The sequence below is a fragment of the Patiria miniata genome, unplaced genomic scaffold (assembly GCF_015706575.1).
Source record: "Patiria miniata isolate m_02_andy unplaced genomic scaffold, ASM1570657v1 HiC_scaffold_22, whole genome shotgun sequence".
In the NCBI taxonomy this organism is placed as follows: Eukaryota; Metazoa; Echinodermata; class Asteroidea; order Valvatida; family Asterinidae; genus Patiria; species Patiria miniata.
In genome coordinates, this window is record NW_024037061.1 from 8,333,745 (window position 1) to 8,355,151 (window position 21,407).

A 21,407-nucleotide genomic window follows, 5' to 3' on the forward strand; every position below is an offset into this window, starting at 1 on the left:
AACCAATCAATATATTCAACCTAAAGATTTTTTTTTTGTATCAAATATTTATTGTATCTCATATCACAAAGTAGATTTTCTGCACAAATCAAGTTTGTATACAAAATTAAAAGTGCATATGTACAAGCAATCAAACAATCCAGCAACCAAAAAGTATGTAAAATAGATGTTCAAAGCAAATTCTTAAATTTTCCTCATATGAACTCCATACATTTAATAAGTGCTTGATATTTTAAAGAAAGTTCCACAGTTAATACTACAAAGTACAGTTAAAGAGATATTCTCTTTGTTCCCATCTTTGTAAAATTTCAACCCAATTTGATTGAGTTGTAATATATGTACACTGATGCATTAAGCCCCACCCCAATGACGCTTTTGACCAATCACAAGGCGTGCGCAACATGTGGCATTGACAAATTTGCATATGTGCTTTGCTCATGTGCACAGTGGGCGGGGCTTAATGCTGGTCTAGAAAAATCATAGCAAGTAGTGTACATGTACATGTACATACTTGTGTAATCACACTACAACAAATTACGCATATATTTATTTACTTCTTTGAAACTTCTAGAATCAATTACATTATTGGACGGAATCAAACAATGATTAAAAAAGTGGCAAATATATACACCATGATTACAGATATTGCTGTACATTACATGTTACCGCCAATATAATTTTTTTTCCAAAGAGGAATGTGATCTGGAAGATTGTGAGGATAAAACACGTACATCTCTCATTTTAAATACATGTACTTTGTACTGTATTTCAACCTGATTGCAGCATTCAGGCCCAGATTAAGTGTTTCGTAGGCCCTAGGCACCAGTGTTCTGTAGGCCCTACTCTGCCCTAGCCACCGACACAAAATTCAGCGCACAAAGCACTGTACAAATCAAGCCAGGCCAAACTGGTATAGGTCCTAGCTCTAAAAGCATGTTGGCACCAAGGGCGTCAATTGCTTCTCAAAAGTGTATGGGGGGAGGGTGTTACAAACATGTGTATCCTGATGAGAACTAATTCGAGTGCGCAGCCTAAACAGCATGGGGTTCGGGGCCCGCTTAAGGCCCCCCCCCCCCCAAAAAAAAAAGGATTCTAGACGCTCTGTGGCAATTTATGACTACTGGCAAGGCTTTAGCAAAAAATCCTCATTTTAAACATCATTTTTGAGTTTGGAGTCATTGAAATGCTTTTCTGAGCTACAGGCTATTCAGGGAAGAAAACAGTTGGGGGAACGACATGTCCCCCCCCCCCCCCCCCCCCCCCCCCCCCCCCCCCCCCCCGATTGACGCCTATGGTCGGCACCATGCTTCAGAACGACAACCTTTACACATAAATAGGTCCTGCATGTATGTCTACATGCTGACAGGTCAGTCGGTGAAATCGAAAATTCTGAGAGTGTCCCTAGAACTTTTTAAAACACTTTTCTGTGTGCGTGGTTGTGGTGTGGGTATACATATTAGTCACATCCAAACTGATAAATGATTGTAACTAACAACTCTTCATTTACATTGAAAACATGCCGCAAGCCCACAATGTGAAATGTGTAATTTGAGTTTTAGAACATTCTTCTCATGTAAAAATCTTGCTCTACTTCAATTTAATTATTTCTATTTAAATATTGTATCTACATGTATAAATACAGATCTAAATTATTTCTACAGTTACATGTATTCTAATATATTTCAAATTCAGTAAAACACAAGCTGCGCACTATTAGTCTATGTAATAGACCCTAGCCCTGGTAAAGCCAACCATGGTCTATGGTGTGTAAACAGATTCGGCAATTAATTATGCAACTAGACTGCGTATGACCTCCAGAAACTGACCAATCAGCAGGTGCCTTCTATACGCGCGTAATGCCAGCTCATCATGTGCGTAAACATCACACCCACGATTAGTAGCATTTTGTACAAGTTGTTGTATTACAAAAACGTGGCATTGAAATTGACTAATCACAATCTTAGTCCTGATTTCAGAATGAAATGACATCACACATGCTTTGATATATCAGACGTTCTACCGGAGGTGGGTTGCATGGAGAACGGGTGATACTCAGACTAACTACTAATATGAATCTACTTTAAAATTAGATTGCCTGAAGGTTTTTTTTTTTTTTCAGAACAACAGAAATAACTTTGTAGGAAATGGAATGGACCAATCACATTATTAATATGAATATTTATACAACACCTGAATAAATCCCCGTCATCTGATTGGTGAATTGTAGATCACGTGACATATTATTATTCGGTATAATGCACGGTGCAACCATGCGTTATACCCATGCGTTAAACCGTTTCACTTTGCGCTTGTTCCATGACGCGGTATTTGCGTGCAAAATGCATGCTGGTGTGCGCGTTCAGCGTAGCGCGTATTGTTCCAAAGAGCCAGCGCTACAGCGTTGGGTTCAAACATTTTCGTGAAGGGGTAGTTCAACATCTTTAAAATCAAAATAAAATGTAGTTTATAATTTACCAATCAAATGACGACAATTTATTCAGGTGTTGTATAAAACAAATAACGAATGTTTTACGTTCGTGCGATGGAAAGAATAATTTCATTTGGTGACAGATTGAATGTTCAATTCTACTCGGCTTCGCCTCGTGGAATAGAACATTCAATCTGTCACCAAATGAAATTATTCTTACCATCACTCTCACAAACATTCGTTATATACTAGCACCATGGGCGTCGCCAGGATTTTTTCTAGAGGGGGGCAAAAAATTTTTTTGCCCAAAAATGCTTGTATTTCTCAACACATTCTCGATTTATCAGTTTTAGAGGGGGGCAGGGACATTTGGCCCCCCCCCCCAACTCATTAAATTTACACCACTTTGTCTTCGCGCCTCTTTTTCTTTTCTTTTTTTTTCCTTTTTTTTCGTCCTTTTTTTTTTTTTTTTTTTTTTTTTGGCTTTTCCAGGGGGGGGCAAGTGCCCCCCCTTGCCCCCCCCTCGCGACACCCATGACTAGCACCTGGAAGGCACTCTGGTTGAATTTGCCATTACGGCTGTAATCAGTAATAGTCTGAGACCTTTGTACATGCTTAAAAATTTCATAGCAGTACTCAGGGAAGAACAGTGCGGTAGTGCCATTTTAAATGTCCAGTTTTAAACCATTAGGGGTCTGGTCCCTGATAATTAACCTCAGACCTAATGACTTAATGGTTTTGTTAACATTATGCGCTTTCCTATGGGAGTGAAGTCGGGAAGCCAGACGAAGTAGGGACCGTCTACCACACAGAAAAGCACACATGTAAACAAAGTGTGACATCATTAAGTCTCAGGCCTATTGCCCGAAGGCGAGGACCATTATCAGCAACCAAGCCCCAAACAGGTTTTAAACGAGATGTTTAAAACTACTCCACCACACTGTCATTCCCATTCATTATTACCTTATTGGCTAAAAACTTCAAAACTGTCGTAAAATATAAAAAGAGTTAAGATGTTGGCTTCAAAGCAGTATTTCAGTCTTATTACTGTTAACTTCTTCATCATAAGCAAGTTTACATGTATATTCTAAAATTCTCAAGTTTTCTCATTGAGCAAGATTTTGCTAGGACTAAAACCTCAGCAGGCCCTTTCAATTTGACGATTCTTCAATTTCAAACTCCCATGTTTAAGATTTAGTTTCAAATTTGTAACACAAATATCGTCGCATCAGTGCAAGAAGGTAGTAACTCCATCCTGCAACAAAGTCGTATCTCGCACGAATGTGCTCCGTGCGACAAGGTCGTACTCTACGTCCATTGACTTTGTGTGAACATCCCGGTTATTGTAAGTGAGATACGACCTTTTGATATTCTGAAACTCGCGTTTCACGTACGGCCAAGTTTAGGAAACAAGACCTTGTTGCACGGACACGACAACATGTGTTGCTCCGAGATGGAATCCTGTCCAAGGCCGTGACTGTCACTGGATCCATGCATCTTGTAATTCAATCATTTCTGGATACTGACTGCATGCAATCAGCTCAACTTTCTCTTTTATATCTCTCTCTCTCTACAACGTTCCTACAATGCAAGGTAAATAGAAAAAAAGGTAAAGGGTGATTTCATTAAAATATCTGGTAGTACTGTACATATGGCATGCCATGAGGATATCCTACACTCAAAGCATAATCCTTTCCCTTCCTTTTTGCTTTGGGTTCAAACAGATCTGCGCGGGGGGGGGGGGGGGGGGGGGGGGGGGGGGGGGGAGATACGCATAAACCAGCCCTCCATTGGAATCCGAACCAAAACCGCTTCAAGGAAAATCGACCCAAACCGACCTAAAACCAACCAACCCCCAAAAAAACACCTGAATATCTGGCTTGGGCAACTGTGTCTGCTTTTTGTGCCTGAATGTACCTGCGTCGCGTGAAAATCATCGTCTCTCAGTAACTGAATCATATCGTACGGCACTCACAAAATGACCTACGGGTGGGCCTACATAGACCGTGCATGATTGACCGCAAACCATTTTGGTCGTACCGGGCACAGAGACTCTGCGATAAATATTGCACCGTGTCAATTTCCAAACTGTTTCGGTTTATTTCGGGTTTTTTCAAAATGGGTTAACCGACCTGACCCGACTCAAAAATTGCTAACCAAAACCAAAACCGACCCCACTGAAATGATGGCCAAACTGCCCTGATCCAAAGTTGGTTTCGGGTCGGTTCAGTTTCGGTTTGCAACGCTAATACACAGTACAGTTTACATAAAATGATCATCTATGATTTAAAAAAGGCTTGCTAGAAGATGTTTTACAAACCATTTTCAATCTCCCTTGCTACGTCACGCCTGCCAACTGCCTTCAGTGCGGTAACCAGCTCATCCAGGTGATTGACACCCGGTGTATTGCACTGCCAATATCGGAACATCTGGAACGTCTGCTCGGCCACCTTTCGATTCTTATCCTTAATTTTATCGACTCGCTCGCTGGCCACTCCTAGCTCCGTTGCTAGCCTCTCCATGTCTCCCGAAAGTTTCTCTGAAAATTTACGGAGCCTTTTTTCCTCGATAGTAGGAGTGCCTTTATGGGATATGTCCAAATTTCACTTTAAAATTCATTAGGAAAACCAATACACATTGAAAATTTAACGTAGAGTTTGCATTAACCCAAAAGCGAAACGTCATTAAACAGACCGAGTGTTTAAAGATAAATGTCGACGTTATCATTGTCAACACTGACAATATAAAAATCTGTAACTTAAATATATTTTACTTGTGTCTAAAATCCTCTCTATTTTTCAAGTGCACCACCGAAATGATCTATTTGACATTAGAACTATGTTAATACATCTGGTGGTACATAACAGAGCTGTTGACTAATTGTCAGAGAAAGGGTCTTGCGTCTGAATTGACTTGTGACTTGAGCACTTGAGAACGTGCGCACTTACCATGAGGCTTACCGCTTGAAGTGGTAGGAACCACTGGTTCTTTAGGTATTTTCCATAAACCTTTAAAAAATAGAGGAGAAAGGATGACCTATATACATCACCATTGTCATTCTCGGGGGGGGGGGGGAGGAGAGGGAGATCGAGATACATTACATACAACAGTCACAAAATAGACAGAACTCAGTAAAGACGACATCATGACACTGAAACACATCAGTTTTATCAAGTGTATTAAAGGGAATGTACAACATTTGCTTTTGCTGCAATTTTCAGAAATAGCCTAAATGGATTTGGAGGATTAGTATGTTATTGTTGAACTGACTTGTTTCACGTTTTGGGCTGGTAGATGCTGGAAAAACCAAGAAAATCAATCATGTTCTTGTAGTCTGGTTCCCTGATCCCACTTACGATGAATCAGAGCAATATATAGACGTTGGGGAATTGTAAGGTCAGAGAATCAGTCTAGCAGGTTTGAACTCCTTCACAGGTGTGTGATCATATTGAAAAAAAAAGCCAGTTTTCTCCAATGCTGGTCGGCCGACCAGCGTTGGAAAAATACAATTTTTCTTGAAAATGTCAGCACACCAGAAGCTACCATTTTACAGGACGCTTTAGACTGTCATTCCTTAACAATCCAGTAAGGTAATTCATGATAATGTTATCATTTCGTTTTTTGATGTTTGCAAATGTTGTATATTCCCTTTAATAATCGCGGAGCACAATTGATTAACCTTGCAGGAATGGGTTTGTGGGATTTGCACTGCATTAGTGATAGATAATACAAACTCTGCCTTCTGCAATCAAATGCTATTTGCATGATCGGCTCATGCAAGTACATTTGAGTCTGATGCTTTTGGAGTGATACATTTGCGTTTTTAGTGCAGAAGGAGTGCCTAATCAGGGTGACCGTAAGGTAATGGCAAAATTCTGCCAGATGCACTTCAAAAATCTGCTAGATTCACCAAAATCTGCTAAATCACCTATTATTACACAAAAAACATTATAAACACTTCTCACATGCAGATGCTATGAAATTCCCTTAAACAAAACAAAAATCATAAAATTTCCTATAAAAAAAATTAAATTGATTTTTTTTTTAAATGTGCACGTGTCTAGCCTGGCTTGCAATGGTCTCAAGTACTTTGCCCTGTACTAATACAAGTCAGGGAACCAGATATTAAAGCTTTTTTCAAAACTAATCAGCTATATTTTTTTTTCAAATCTGCCATATTTTTCTGTCAGATTACCAATTTTACAGAATTCTGCTAGAAATCTGCTAAAAAAGGTTACGTCTGCTAATAAATTTTTCTGTCAAACTCAGGGTTTTTTTCCCAAATTTTTTTTGTAAAGTTTAGCCAAAATTTGGCTTAAACCGGCACCCTGTGCCTAATCATGCAGATCATGATGACACCAACCATAATCATCACATACCATTTTGTAGCTCCTTTGCCAAGTCCTTTCTGCCACCTTGCTCCAAAGCGTTAACCAACAGTTGAACCATGTTGCCAGTGTCTGCCAAATTTTTTTGCCACGCCGTAAGCATTTGAAAAATCTGCTCATCTGGGTCGGAATACTCTTTTTTGAGGGCGGTTATGTTATCGCTGGAGATCCCTAAAAATGTTGCTATGGGTTCCCAGTGGGCACCAAGCCTCTCTGCCAGCAGACGGAAGAGTCTGTCACCTGAAAAGTCTTTCAGGTTAAGGTATTGGGTGTCTCCTGCTCCATCGGAATAGTCTGCTGAATCACATCGCTGAGCCATACTTTTTCCAGTGTTGGAGGTCTGAGGGGGTGAAAAAAAAAAAACCAAACTAACATGCATTCTTTGCACACGTTTAATGCCTATCTTTTGTTAAGAACACTCCTCGAACACAAGTCTGTGTGTTTTATAATAGGAATAAAGGGAAATACAATGCCTTGTTCTGAAATGGAATGGTATCAAAGTACAACTGTGGGCAGGTCGTCACCACATTATTTTTTTTTTAATTAAATTTTTTTCCTACTTTTTGAGGAAATTAGGACCAAGTTATCACTATGTGGAATTTCTGCTACAGGTCCCCATAGCGTCTTCGGTCCCCATAATACCATAGGACAACACATGTGTAGTACCCACGCTTACAGAATAAGAATGTGTGGGGCGGACCGTCACTGCATTATGGGGACGTTTTTATTGTTAGGCCAATTAGGACCCAGTTGTTGGAACTTTCTTCTGTCCCCACAGCGTCTTTGGTCCCCATACTACCATGGGAAATTGTGTGTGTAGTCCCAACTACGGAACAAGTATTGGTGTGTGTGGGTATGTACATGTACACACATTCTTGTTCCGTAGTTGTGGGGACATACCGTACACTCGTCTCTACAAGGTATTTGTGGGGACCGAAAATACTGTGGGGACAGAAAAAAGTCCCCATAACTTGGTCCTAATTTGCTTAACAATAATTACCTTCCCCATAACGCGGTGTAGGCCTACCCACAGGTACACATAAGTTGTCCCATGGTATTATGGGGACCGAAGACACTGTGGGGACAGCAGAAAGTTCCCCAACTCGGTCCTAATTTGTCTAACCATGAAAAAAATGTAAAAACATTCAATAGTGGACCCCATACTGTCCCTGTTTTGACCTCTGAATCTCCTTTCAGAATGTGTTTGGTGTCTCCTGGTCCATCGGAATAGTCTGAATCACGTCCCTGAGCCACGCCATTAGCATTACTTTTTTTGTTGGAGATCTGAGGGGGTGAAAAAAAAAAAACTAACATGCGTTCTTTGCACAAGTTTAATGCCTATCTTTTGTTAAGAACACTCCTCGAACGCAAGTCTGTGTGTTTTATAATAGGAATAAAGGGAAATACAATGCCTTGTTCTAAAATGGAATGGTATTAAAGTACAACTGTGGGCTGGTCGGCACTGGGGAAGTTGGTTTTTTTAACTTTTGGGGGAAATTAGGACCAAGTTATCACTATGTGGAATTTCTGCTGTCCCCATAGCGTCTTCGGTCCCCATAATACCATAGGACAACACATGTGTAGTACCCACAGTTACAGAACAAGAATGTGTGGGGCGGGCTGTCACTGTGTTAAAGGGAAGTTTTTATATGTTAGGCACATTAGGACCGAGTTGTGGAAACTTTCTGCTGTTCACACAGCGTCTTCGGTCTCCATACTACCATGGGAAATTGTGTGTGTAGTTCCCACAACTACGGAACAAGTATTGGTGTGTGTGGGTATGTGCCGTGTTGTGGGGACATACCGTACACTCGTCTCTACAAGGTATTTGTGGGTACTGAAAACACTGTGGTGACAGAAAAGTCCCCATAACTTGATCCTAATTTGCTTAACAATGAATACCTTCCCCATAACATGGTGTAGGCCTACCCACACACTCTTGTTCCGTAGTTGTGGGGACCACACACAAGTTATCCCATGGTATCATGGGGACCGAAGACACTGTGGGGACAGCAGAAAGTTCCCCAACTCGGTCCTAATTTGCCTAAACATAAAAAAAATGTAAAAACCTTCGATACTGTCCCTCTTTGGACCTCTGGAAGTACTTTCAGGTTACTGTATTTGATGTCTCCTGATTCATCTTTAACAGCAATAACAGCAACAAAGCTCTGAGCCATAATACATCCAGTGTTGGAGATCTGAGGGGATAAAAAAAAACCAAGTCAGGTGTGTTTACAAAGACAAATGCCCAGCAACTGTGACTGTTCCCATGACATACATGTAACACCACTCTTTTAACATCAACTTACATGTAAGTGAGAGGTTTGTGGTAACACCATGTGGAACTATCTCTTTTGTGAGTACGTGTGGTTTTGAAGAGAACCTGTTGGATTAACTTGCCAATTCGAACACTATGCTCTGTTCATCATCAAGAGATTTAACAACAGACGCAATGCCCGAGGACCGAAAGGATCTGTTGTAAGTGGTTAGACATCTGCACTAGAAAGCAGGAGGTCGTGGGTTGGAGTCCCACCCGAGTGATTTTGCCCAACTTTCACTCGGGAGGTAACACACTGAGTATACAGTGTTTAAACGTCTGTGAAGGGCAAAACCTAATTTGATTTGTGTCACCCCAGCGCAAAAATTCCATGTTATAATAGTTTGACCGGTAACTAGCTCACATTTAAAGCCTTTGATTGGATCGATACTTGCTTGTTATGGCCCCCCCCCCCCCAGGCACCACGCTGGGGGGGGGGGGGGGGGGGGGGGGGGGGGGGCAGGCCGGCCGGCCACACCGGACCAAGCTAGTAGGGTTGCAAACCCTCCTGCCCAAGACAAAGACAAACACGCAGAACCCGAAGATTTACATACAACAGACAACATAGAAACCCGAAGATGACAAAAATGCCCGAAGGCACATAAACCAAAAACTTGATCATAATTGCACTTTTCCTCCTGCGAGGAACTTTTAATAGAGCCAGAAGGACTCGACTGAACTGTTTCCCACCCCCCCCCCCTCAATATATGGGGACCGGTAATTAGCTCACATTTAAAGCCTTTGATTGGATAGATACTCGCGCACGTGCATCACACGTAACTTCCGTTTATTTGTTAAAGGGAATATACAACATTTGCAAACATCGAAAATAAAACTACCAAGTTTTTGCGAAATACCTTAATAGGACGTTGGTAAATGACAGTCTAAAGCATCCTGTAAAATTATGGCACCTGGTATACTGTCATTTTCAAGAAAAGTGGTATTTTTGTATCAATTTCCAACGCTGATCGGCCGATCAGCGTTGGAAACAACTGGCTTTTTTTCAAATACTGGCCCCAATTGACTATTGCACTTGTTTGCAATCGATTACAAACCTATGAACGGGTACGAGCCAGCTAGACTGGTTCCCTGACCTTACAATTCCCCAATGTATGTAAACTGCTCTGTTTCTTCTTATATGGAGTCAGGGAACCAGACTACAGGTAAATGATCGTTTTTCTTGGTTTTTATAGCATTTTCGAACCCAAAACCTCCAAAAAGTCAATGTAACTATATTTGCTTTATATTTCCAATCCCCCAATTCCATCCATTTCTGAAAATTACAGCAAAAGCAAATGATGTATATTCCCTTTAATAGTGTGGACGACGCAGCGGTGATTGAACTCGCAAATTTAAACTCACGCTTGTCTTACCACAAAAAGTACACAGAATCACCAGTGTCTCCATGAAAGGAACTTTCAAGCATTTCAACTGCAAAAGTTGTAAATTTTGAACGGCAATATTTCTGTCTTTATTGATATTTGCCAGAGATACATGTATGTACTTTCAAATTCAGCAAATATCGAAGCTCAGTACCTCCGAAATTGTTATCCAAAGAACTTATCCGAGTGCGAAGCAAGATTCTTTAAGATGCTCTGTGGTGCGATCTAAGGCAATTTTCTGAACATTAAAAGTTTAAACTTGCGTGAGTGACTCCAGAAGCACGCAAATTACACTGCGCCATTTTAATTTGCGTGCGCAAGTTTAAACTTGCGCAAAGGCAATGGCAATTTCAGAACCTTGAGGACGGAATTTTCATTGATGAAGAAAAAACTGTTCAAAACACGAGTACATGGAGAAATAATGGAATAAATGAATGAACAAAGAAATAAATAAAAAGGGGAATTCAATTAGCGTCAATGAAAAAAAGCATTGAGATTTAGCAGTGCTTATCAGAGAAGGTTTTTAGGGGTATGTGGGGGCGGGGCCGGGGAGGGGACCAAACAAGCAATCAACTTAAGCACACTAGCGGCGATTGCTTGGAAAGTGTACTGAAGTTGGTCAATAATGGAGACCAGCTTCACGTTTTTTGCTTTGTAAACCTAATTAGCATTTTATTTATATTCTTGAAAGTAAATAAATCGTAATTTCCTAGGTGTAACCCGCTGTTAGCGTAAAAAGAATGATTATGATCCCGTCAATTGTTCAATTTGGTTTTGACATTATAGTAATCATTTACATTATTTTTAAAATGCTTTAAATTACATAACATGTACTCTACAATTAAAAAAGTGCTTATTCTTAATTAAATTATTTAATTAAAGTTATTACTTTAACAATTTTTTTATTGTAGACTCAATAATTCATATTAATGTTTACAACTTAAAAACACTATGCATATAAAAAGGTAATTATTTTAAGTAAATAAATTTGTAAATGATTTAATTAATGAATTTAATTTATTAATTTAATTAATGAATTCGACTTACTGAATAAATATGTTCTTTATTAAACAAAAATCCTAATCAGCCATAAACAATAATACACATCATGATGCAAAGTGCATAAATTGTTCGCATTTAATACCACCCCTTATCTCTGAACCTCTACACAGTCAACATCATTAGCATAATACTGTTAATAAATTGTTTCAAAAAAGGCATTTAGGCATTGTCTCCCGAAGCTCAGTAATGCTATTAAATCGGGGAAAAAAATCTGCTTTAAAAATAATACATACATGTAGGCCTATGTGCATGAGTATACCCGAAAAACAGTTTGGCGGCTGTGTATGCGTGGCCGGGAAAAGCGGAAAATCTATGCAGTGCGCAAGTTTAAACTTGCGTGCGCAATTTGTAGCAAGAAAATTAATGCGTGCGCAAGTTCAAACTTGCGTGTGCGCAAGTTTAAACTTGCGTGGGGGACTCAAATTGCGCTCGACAAAGCCAATTTTTATGAGCAAAAGATCAGCTTTTAAGCACCACTGTTGAGTTTGGAGTCATTGAATGAGCTATCCTAAGCTATAGAGAATCACTATGTCAGCTACAATTTTATTTGGGGACGAAAAAGTGGGGGAGGGGGACAAACGATATGATATCCCCCCCCCCCCCCCCCCCCCCCCACACACACACACACACACACACTTTAAAAAGTGGGAGGGGTCCCCATTTTTCGAAGAAAAAAAAACAAGTTTGACAGAAAATTTAGCGGAATGAATTTTTTTTTATAGCAGAATTCTGTAAAATTGGTGATCTGACAGAAAAATATGGCAGATTTGAAAAACATAGGTGATTAGTTTTGAAACAACCCTAGTCTATGGCCAGCCCGCACTGGAGTATAGCTGCAAGCATGCAGAGTCTACTCTAGTGCGGCCATCGACTAGGGCTAGGTTTGCAAAAGCTTCAATTTGAGGTTTCCCTGTACTAGAAAGTGTCTTGAGACCATTGCCAATCATTGCAAGCCAGGCTAGACACTTGCAATTTAATTTAATTTTGTTAAAGGAAATTTTATGATTTTTAGGTGTTGGGATTTTGCCCAAAAGCTATTGTTATTGTAAAAAAAATTTTTTTTTTATTCTCCAAGACACAATTCGTTTCTAGAACTGTTTGTCAAAATGAAAAAATAAGGACTTCAATTGTCAATACATGAATGCACAACCCGCTGAAGATGTGCTTTTTTTCAATTACGTCATTATGACGTCATCACGGGTCACGTGACGTCACTTGCACAAAAAATAAATTTAATCTTTGAAATTCAATATAAAATCAACCGTAAGAGACCAGAACTTGAATTTTGCGGGAATCAACATGATAATACATGATCTTCAATTTATCTTGTGCGTGCAAAATCACGTGACCCTTCCTTCCGGTCGAAACCGGAAGTGCCTAATTATTTGAAAGTGGAAATATGAACTTGCTTTCAACGATGTGAGTGTCTGCCTAGGCTGTACTTCAGAAATATATTACAGGTGACGTCATAAAATGTTAGAGCGCCCTCTAGCGGCAGGTTAAAAAACGTCAAAAACGTATTTTCACTTGATATCTGTAGCGAAATTTGCAGTAATCGCTTCAACATTAATATATGATGAACTTAATGCAGACAAGACCTGTGCGAGAATTTTTTTTTATTACGTCATCATACCGGAAGTTATAAAGAAAAGACCTTTAAACCTTAAACAATTGCAAACAAATTAACCGTGAGAGATATAATCAAGATGTGGCTATATATAGCACAGTAAATATAGCTCTGGAGGTTTCTGGCGATGACGTCACAATCACATCATCAAGTGTCATATATAAAGATTTCCATATTTAATCTTCGAAAATTAATATAAAATCAACTGTTACAGATTTGATTTCGTTTTTTATGAAAATCGATACAATATTGCAGGGTCTTCATTTTTGTATTTAGTACAAAATCACATGACCCTTCCTTCCGTTCGAAACCGGAAGTGCCTTATAATTCGAAATTGGCAAAAGATGTGAACTTGCTTTCAATGATGTGAATTTCTGCCTAGGCTGTACTTTACAAAAATATTAAAGGTGACATCATAAAATGTGACAGCGCCCTCAAGCGGCATGTTGACTAAGTTAAACATGGATTAAAATATGCATTTTGAGTTCATGTGTGTAGAAAAGTTTGCGGTAGTCAATGGCCCAACACCGTGTGGTTGTTCCTACTGTAACCGCTCTAGGCCTAGTTGTTTTTATTTTTCCCAAGGAAATTTTATAACATCTGCATGTGATAAGTGATTAAAATGTATTTCGGGTAATAGGTGATTTAACAGATTTTTGTTAAATCTACCAGATTTTTGAAGTGCATCTAGCAGAATTTTGCCATGACCCTACGGTCACCCTGCCTGCAACGCCAATACCACGAACTGGCATGACTGGCGCAGCACTCCAGCAGACTGTACTGGCATTATTTATTATGAATCGACGAATCGACACGCCCGAAGAAAATGCCCCAAATCTCCCCAAACCCGCCCCAAAACGACCAGTTGCGTTACTCAAATTCATCCCATGTTCAGACTGGAGATCAAAAAATTGATGTATGGCATTATGAAGTTCTTACCTCCTTTACGTTGAAGAAAACAATTCGTCCTGAGAGATGTTGTTCAACAAGTGTCGATGTCAACTACATACAGCAAATGCGGGCAGATTTTGTTATTGGGGGATTTCCGGAAATTCCTCGGCGATTTGTAAAATCGAACAGCGCCCTCATTAATATCAGGTTTTTTTTGCGTTTCACGCTCCTTCACTTCGCTTATTATCATCCGCATAAAATGGTCACGGTACCAACTATAGTTGGGCTAGCCTTCACCAAGGCTATCAGCTTGTTCTCATACGAGCTTGTTCCCGCTACCGCACACCGCGCGCGCCGCGCCGCGACACAATCACTAGTTGTACTATACCGTTAGCCTCAACGACCCTTGCGTGTGCTTTGTGTGCATGTATTGTACGTACGCCCCACACACACTTCCGCAAACAGCCGTACAATAAGTCGAAGCGCAAGATAGCCTTGACGCAACTGTGTCGAATTCCTTATGTGTTTCTTTATAGTTTCGACCGAAATCGGCCGAAAATTTCTGATGCGCATATATTACACGATATCCAATCAAAGCCCGTAAACTTTGACCTGCGATATACATATTCATGACCCACAAATTACTGTATACACCACGTACATGTACATGTACATGTATGTTCACTAAAACCATGGTATGTCCAGGTATTTCAATCCCATTTTAAACCATTTCTCCAGTTGTATTACAAACAAATGAAACATATGCCGCTATATGAGTGAACAATTTGTTCAAAATGATACTATTTCCAATGTATTGCGAATTGGACAGTTCAAGACAGTCCGCCGACGTTTTGTCGGTGCAACAGCGTACATTATCACGCCGCTACCTGCCCGTGCTATTCTGACAGCGAATGTAGGGAACAGGTCAACTCGGACCCAGGTCAAATCATACCCATTTAATCGAATGCAGGTTAACTCGTATCTATAAGCACCCGTATGAATTAACTGCAAGAAACGAGCTATTGACTTTGGGATGGAAATATACGAAACTGTCAGGTACATGGTGAAAACAAAACTCTCCCTGAATACGTACCATGTGCAAATTACATCTCATACGTACGACACATGTATTTTAACGCGTACGTATGAATCGTATATGTCGTACCTACGACATACGTACGACATGTAAGTCGTAGATGTAAATCGCACAAGATACAAGTCGTTCTCACAAGATATGTTGCATGTACGACATAATCGACAAACAAGTCAAACATACGAGTTACAATTCATATTTTGTACACACGAGATATTAAGTCGTACTTATATACGACTTTGTCGTATGCGACAAAAGTATATCGTACCCTGTCGACTCGACTTATGCACGACATATATGTTGCACCGGCACCTGTCGACATTATGTCACATGTTTGATATGTCATACTCTGTCGACATATATGTCGTACCCTGTCGATGATATTAGTCGTACCCTGTCGAAATATGTCGTACCCTGTCGATATATTAGTCGTACATACGACATATAACTTATAAGTTGTTCATACAAGTTAAAATCAGTCTTACAGAATAAGTTTGCTGAAGGAGAGATATTTTTTTCCCATATCCCCTTGACAGCTTAGAAGAAATACCCCCCCCCCCCCCCAAAAGTCAGCGGTAGATATACTCAATAGTGTGAGCACTTTTTTTGCCGCTGAACGTGAAAGCGCAGCGTGTCCTGCATGGCGCCAGCCGGGCCGGTGCCTACAGTGGACGGCACCAACGTGGCCTCTGTGCATGGTGACATCGTTTTTGCCGGCGTGCGGTTTTGTACCGTTTGCCGTTTTTGGAAGGTCTAATTTTTCATCCTTTTTCATTTCATTTTCGACCCAAACTATGTGTAACTTTATAAATATTATTCTACTATTATTTAAGATTTTAAGGGGGTGTTTACAATAATTATTGTTACCACAGGCCGTCTGGTTTATAAACCTTTGGTCGTATTATGTAATGCAATAAATATTCATTTTTTGTCAGCCGTTATCCAATAAGAGAAGACTATTTACCATAGCGCGTACTAATTATCATATTCGGCATACACGGTTGCGTCAAGGCTATCTTCCGCCTCGACTTACTGTACGGCTGTTTGCGGAAGTGTGTGTGGGGCGTAAGTACAACATATACATGCACACAAAGCACACGCAAGGGTCGTTGGGGCTAACGGTATAGTACAACATTGTGTCGCTGCGCGCGCGGTGTGCGGTAGCGGGAACAAGCTCATATGGGAACAAGCTGATAGCCTTGGTCAAGGCTATAGTTGGGCCAGTCCCATCTAGTTGGGGCGATACAAAAAAAGTCCAATAATTATTTTATTTGGAGAAATAATAAATATGCACATGTAGGGCCTACGTTTAACCATCGAAACTTCGAAAATTAATCCCCCAATTGTAGCGTTATTATCAGACCTAAATCAACAGTAATCACAAAATAAATAAAATAAGAGATTCTATCCATACTGAACCATTTAATTTATACTAAAATATTCACTAACATCATCAAATCCTACCCTGGGATTTTAGTCCCCACGGCTCTTCGGATTATTTGTCCGGAACACAATATCGCAAATTGCAATTAATGAATTAAAATATATGATTATTGAACCATGTTCATATATAGTTTAGGTACAATTAAGTTCACCAGATACTTTTTGGGGATTTTACATCTCACAGCTCTTCGGATTTTCTGTCCGGAAATCCATCAACATTTTACCACATAATCCAAAAGTCACGGTAAACCGGCACAGCTGCGTTCTGCGCCACTTCGCACAGCACGCGCGACGTGCATGCCAATCTCCATTATTATAAAGAGTTGTTTACGACACGGACGTACCAAAAATATAGCTAAGAGGGGTGTTTCGAAAAACATGAAGTTAACTTGTTGAACAAAATCGTTTTTTGGGGGTGTATTTTTTGCCTTGGGCTCGGGTAATTATCGGCATCCAGACCCCAACCGGTCTTAAACAGTGTTTAACCGACCAATCACACATTTATTCCCTTAATAAAACAAAACATATTTCCATATTTAATCATGATTTTTGCAAACATACTTATGGAATTATTCAACAAGTTTCAACCTCAACATTTAATAATGAAAACTATGTTGAGGGACATTAATCAATGTTCAGATTTGGGATTATAACAATTTCACATCTTGGGATTATTTCCTGCAATTAACAATGTTTTTTTTACTATGTACAATATATCGCACAAATTGGGCTATTAAATTGCTTGGATCCCAAAAGAGAATTCTTGTCAGTTCCTTCAATTACATTACTGTAACAGATCTGGACCTTATAAAGAAATAAAACCTTATATCCATGGTATAAAGCAGGACCAAAGCAAGGGTCAAAATGGGGAAGAAGGCTTACAAGAAAAGAGCTGCTTTAAGACGTCAGGAATCAAAACTATAGGCCTACTGGTGGAAGAGACACTTTTCTGCTGACCAAGTTTTGAGCGAACGCGCCTTCTCCGGAAGTAAGTACCCGCCTTCTCCGGAAGTACCCGGATTCCAAAACTGTGATGAAAAGAAGCGAGGCAATATAACGTTATAAAAAAGTTGCAAAACAATATGTAAAGGGATCCCATGTATTGTATGTAATGGAGAACAATTATCCAATCGTCTTTATTAGCAGATTGGTATTTACCAATCAACTAATATAATCTGCTTGCTCATTTACCGTTCTTGGAATCCATGATTCCACATCGAGTAAAATATAATCTTCGAACTCAGACAAGACAGAAGTGTTGTAAATACTGATTGCCAATGCCAGCTTTTGTATTAAATCTGCATTCATGCTGCAAATTCAACAATATAGATTGACTATCTCAGTGTAGACTTTTATTTTTGATTTAGAAATTATCGGCAAAAAGGATGAAATGGCAAATACTGTTCAATTCACGCCTTGTTGACTTGTCTTTGCTTTCTGTTATGTCCAATTTGTGTGGGCAGTGTGAAAATCATTGCATATCACTGCACCTGAGCCAAAAGTATGCCGTCAAAACACACTAACTTGTTTTCTTTACTGGAAGTAATTATTTACCGTATATTTATGTTAAATTGAGAAAGTGTTTTCCCAAAAACCTAACTCAGAAGAACAGGTATCGTCCAATAACATCACATCGTCTTCATGTGTGGCCTATGCTATTCTATGATTTGACAGGTTTCGAGTGGTAAAGTTGCCTACTCCTGAGCTATTAAAGTGATACCTGTCCAACGGATGAATGTAACTTTCTGAATTCTTAATCTCGCTGACTGTGTTCAAGATCTTAATCAACACGTCTTCGAGCAACCTGTAAAGTGCCTACAGACGAGTCCCATGTCATACCTAGCCACCCAATTGTGTTAGGAATCCTAATGACTTTTCTCAATGTTATTCACAAAACCAGCTTAGTTAAGTCGGATTTCACATGCGTAGAACATCCTTATAGAGCGACACTTAGATTATATTCCTTATCATCAGACGCACAAGGCCTAGGAATAACACAAAATCCATCATCCCAAGTAGACAGCAATGAGGATACCAGCCGCTCACCGATGAGTACCCAGTGGCTTCATCATCTTTGTAAGAAGCGATGGAGCTGAAGACAGACCAAACGGCAGAACGGTAAATTCAAAATTTCATATGAACGTTGTTGTTGATCCATGAAAACCTAAATATTTCTGAAACTCGCTAAAAAATATGGATGTGATGGTGTCCCGATTTTATGTCAAAAGAAAACGTACGAGCATTTTCGGAGAGGAATTGAAGCCATATGTTCCAGTCATCTAGCTTACAATTAACTTTTGGTTTGTATTTATTCATTTATTTTACTCAGGTCTTTAGTATTAAAATTAATTTAAATTTTTGGGATTCTAGATGCTCTGTGGTGCGATCTGAGGCAATTTCTGACCACTTTAACCAGTTTTGTTTGAGGAAAAGATGGTGGTGTAAGCAGTGCCTGCCTTTATTGCGACGTCGCTTAAAAAACATTAGGTTCGGTTTTTCAGTTGGGGGGGGGGGGGGGGGGGGGCATGGCCCCCGTTGGCCCCCGGCCCTGGATCCGCCCTTGCAAGCCTGACGTACAATATAAAAAAAATATATAGAAAAAGCAAGCAAAACAGAAACTTCATTTGAACATAATAATAGGAACGATATCTGGTGCTTTTTCCCGCCTTTCTCCAATTGCTGAGACGTCACCTAGCCGCAAGGGCGGATCCAGGGGGGGGGGGGCCAAAGGGGGCCATGGCCCCCCCCCCCCCCCAAAACGAAACCAATTTTTTTTTTTTATATGTGACATCGCAAAAAAGGCAGGCAATGAGTACACCACCATCTTTTCCTCAAAAAAACATTGGTTAAAGTGGTCAGAAATTGCCTCAGATCGCACCACAGAGCATCTAGAATCCAAAATTTTTTCGGGGCCCTTAAGCGGGCCCCGAACCCCACGCCGTAATTTTTGGACCCACTTTTTTGGAGGACCAAAATTTTTTTGGCCCCCCAAAAAATTGTGTTCTGGATCCGCCCTTGCCTCGCCGGCCTTGCTACTAATAGCGATTTTTATCTGCCGTTGACGGTCTGCTATGAGTTCTTCGCCTTGCTGGGTTTATCAATTGCCTTTCGTGTCAGATTTCTGGATCAGCGCAAGCTTGCTTTTCGTGACGATTCCAATTTTACCACAGGAAGCGAATTGTGCAATATTGCCAGGTTTAGATAGCCCACGACCTTCAAGTTTATTTTTCAGTTCCTTTAGCGAGGATTCCTCCATGGTCTGATTGGCAAATCTTGTCAAACTGTTGTTCAGGGGCGGCGGAACGGTATTCGAACTGGGGGGGGGGGGGGAGACACCAAAAGGGGCACTTGCTTAGAAAAATGGGCACCTGTGAAAGACGCTGTTCAAAAACGACGATTATGCACACACAAACGGCCAATTTATGGTGGGTTTCAGGCCAATATGCCAAATTCAGAAAAAGGCACCCAAACCAGTAGATGCCACAAAAAAGGGCACTACAAGACTAAGGCCGTGTCCGAAACGGGCTTCCAGAGCTACGGCTACGTCTATTGTCAGCGCGTCCCCGCGTATTTTCAATGGGCGCAGGCCTAGACCTAGCTCTAGACAACTGATTCGGATGCAGCCTACAAGTACTTTTTTTTTTTTAAAGGGCACTTCTTAGAAAAGGGCACTCTTTACAAATTATTGGGGGGGGGGGGTAAGCCCGTTGAAAAGGGCATTTGAATGGAAAGAGGCAGTCTATCTTTACAAAATATTGTCATTATTATAATAGCTCCATGGTTCAACGGAATTTAACGGGGATGAAAACCCATTTTCTTCTAGACAACAAAAAACAGGGCTAGTCTTGATTCAGGATGTTCTGTAAATCTAGGTTTGGTAATGCAAAACAATTGCCAAGTCATGGAGGTGGGGACATTGTATACAAGCCAAAATTTCTTGAAATAAGACTAACAAACATGTCTAATTCTCTCAGAGAAACTTTTGATAAAACATAAAAGGAAACAGATTAAACAGTTAAATAACTTTTTAATTCCACACATTTGAAATTTCAAATGTTACACAATCAAATATTTTAAGCGGATTTAGATTCCACAAATAAAACTTTGTTGGAATGGCTTAAAAAAAATCATTACAATTGTTTAAGAGCAAGACATTTAATGCCACAGTTACAATTCTCAACTTAATGTTAAAAAAATACTGGCTTTTGCCATTGCAATTAAGCACATTGTGTGCAAATACCTAATAGCATTTACTTCCAAAATCCAAAAGCAAAAGAGCTCACTGACATAAATGTATATTTTTTTTCTAAAATTTTAATACCTAAAGCAGCTGCAAGGAAAAATGTACATTTTTTTCATTTTTTTTTTTATATATAGGAGCCAGCCACATTTGTACTCCTCAACCATGCGTCAGTCTTTTAAGATTAATGTTGACTCATACATTTGGTACATTATTCAAAGTTGCACATTTTTCTTCTGAAAACCACACACAAAACTCACAGAGAGTAAACAAATCTTTACTGAGTCATTCTCTATCTTGCAAACTTTCAAATAGGCTTCAAAATTAAATCACTTTCATTCAACACATTTGAGTATTTGTCAATTTCCTTGCTAACGTCAGAGCAATGGTGAACAAAAATAACCAAGTGTTCTACAGAGCCTGCAAGAACAAATGTTTGAGTTTCCTTCCATTTAAAGAATAATATGAAAAGGGGAAATGGTTTTGTTTTACAAAACATAAATTAAAAAAAAAAAAAAGATACCAACTGTTTGACT

The 21,407-nt window shown here is 39.8% G+C and overlaps 1 protein-coding gene across 4 annotated transcripts; it reads right to left on the reverse strand.

Moving 5' to 3' along the window:
- Positions 1-2,965: 2,965 nt before the first annotated feature.
- Positions 2,966-14,230, reverse strand: LOC119730846. Of its 4 annotated transcripts, none has more exons than XM_038203897.1 (7): positions 14,144-14,230; positions 8,886-9,014; positions 7,996-8,100; positions 6,808-7,156; positions 5,377-5,436; positions 4,749-5,009; positions 2,966-4,009 (listed from the first exon to the last, which is right to left on the reverse strand). In XM_038203897.1, exons 2-7 carry the CDS (start codon positions 8,991-8,993, stop codon positions 3,999-4,001), a joined length of 894 nt encoding a protein of 297 aa, XP_038059825.1. In that variant the 5' UTR covers positions 8,994-9,014; positions 14,144-14,230; the 3' UTR covers positions 2,966-3,998. The 4 variants fall into 4 exon arrangements, with proteins under 4 accessions (XP_038059825.1, XP_038059824.1, XP_038059827.1 ...); XM_038203896.1 differs by having other exon boundaries at positions 14,147-14,213; XM_038203899.1 differs by lacking the exon at positions 7,996-8,100 and having other exon boundaries at positions 8,895-9,014; positions 14,147-14,211.
- Between the last annotated feature and the right edge of the window lie 7,177 nt (positions 14,231-21,407).

Bases quoted from the DNA above. Each gene is read 5' to 3' on its own strand.
- LOC119730846 (XM_038203897.1), bottom strand. From the start codon at position 8,993: ATGGCTCAGAGCTTTGTTGCTGTTATTGCTGTTAAAGATGAATCAGGA. The intron at 7,157-7,995 runs GTCAAAACAGGG...TCACCCCCTCAG, and splicing joins TTCTGAAAGGAGATTCAGAG to ACCTCCAACACTGGAAAAAG. The intron at 5,437-6,807 runs GTATGTGATGAT...TATTTTTTAAAG, and splicing joins GGCAAAGGAGCTACAAAATG to GTTTATGGAAAATACCTAAA.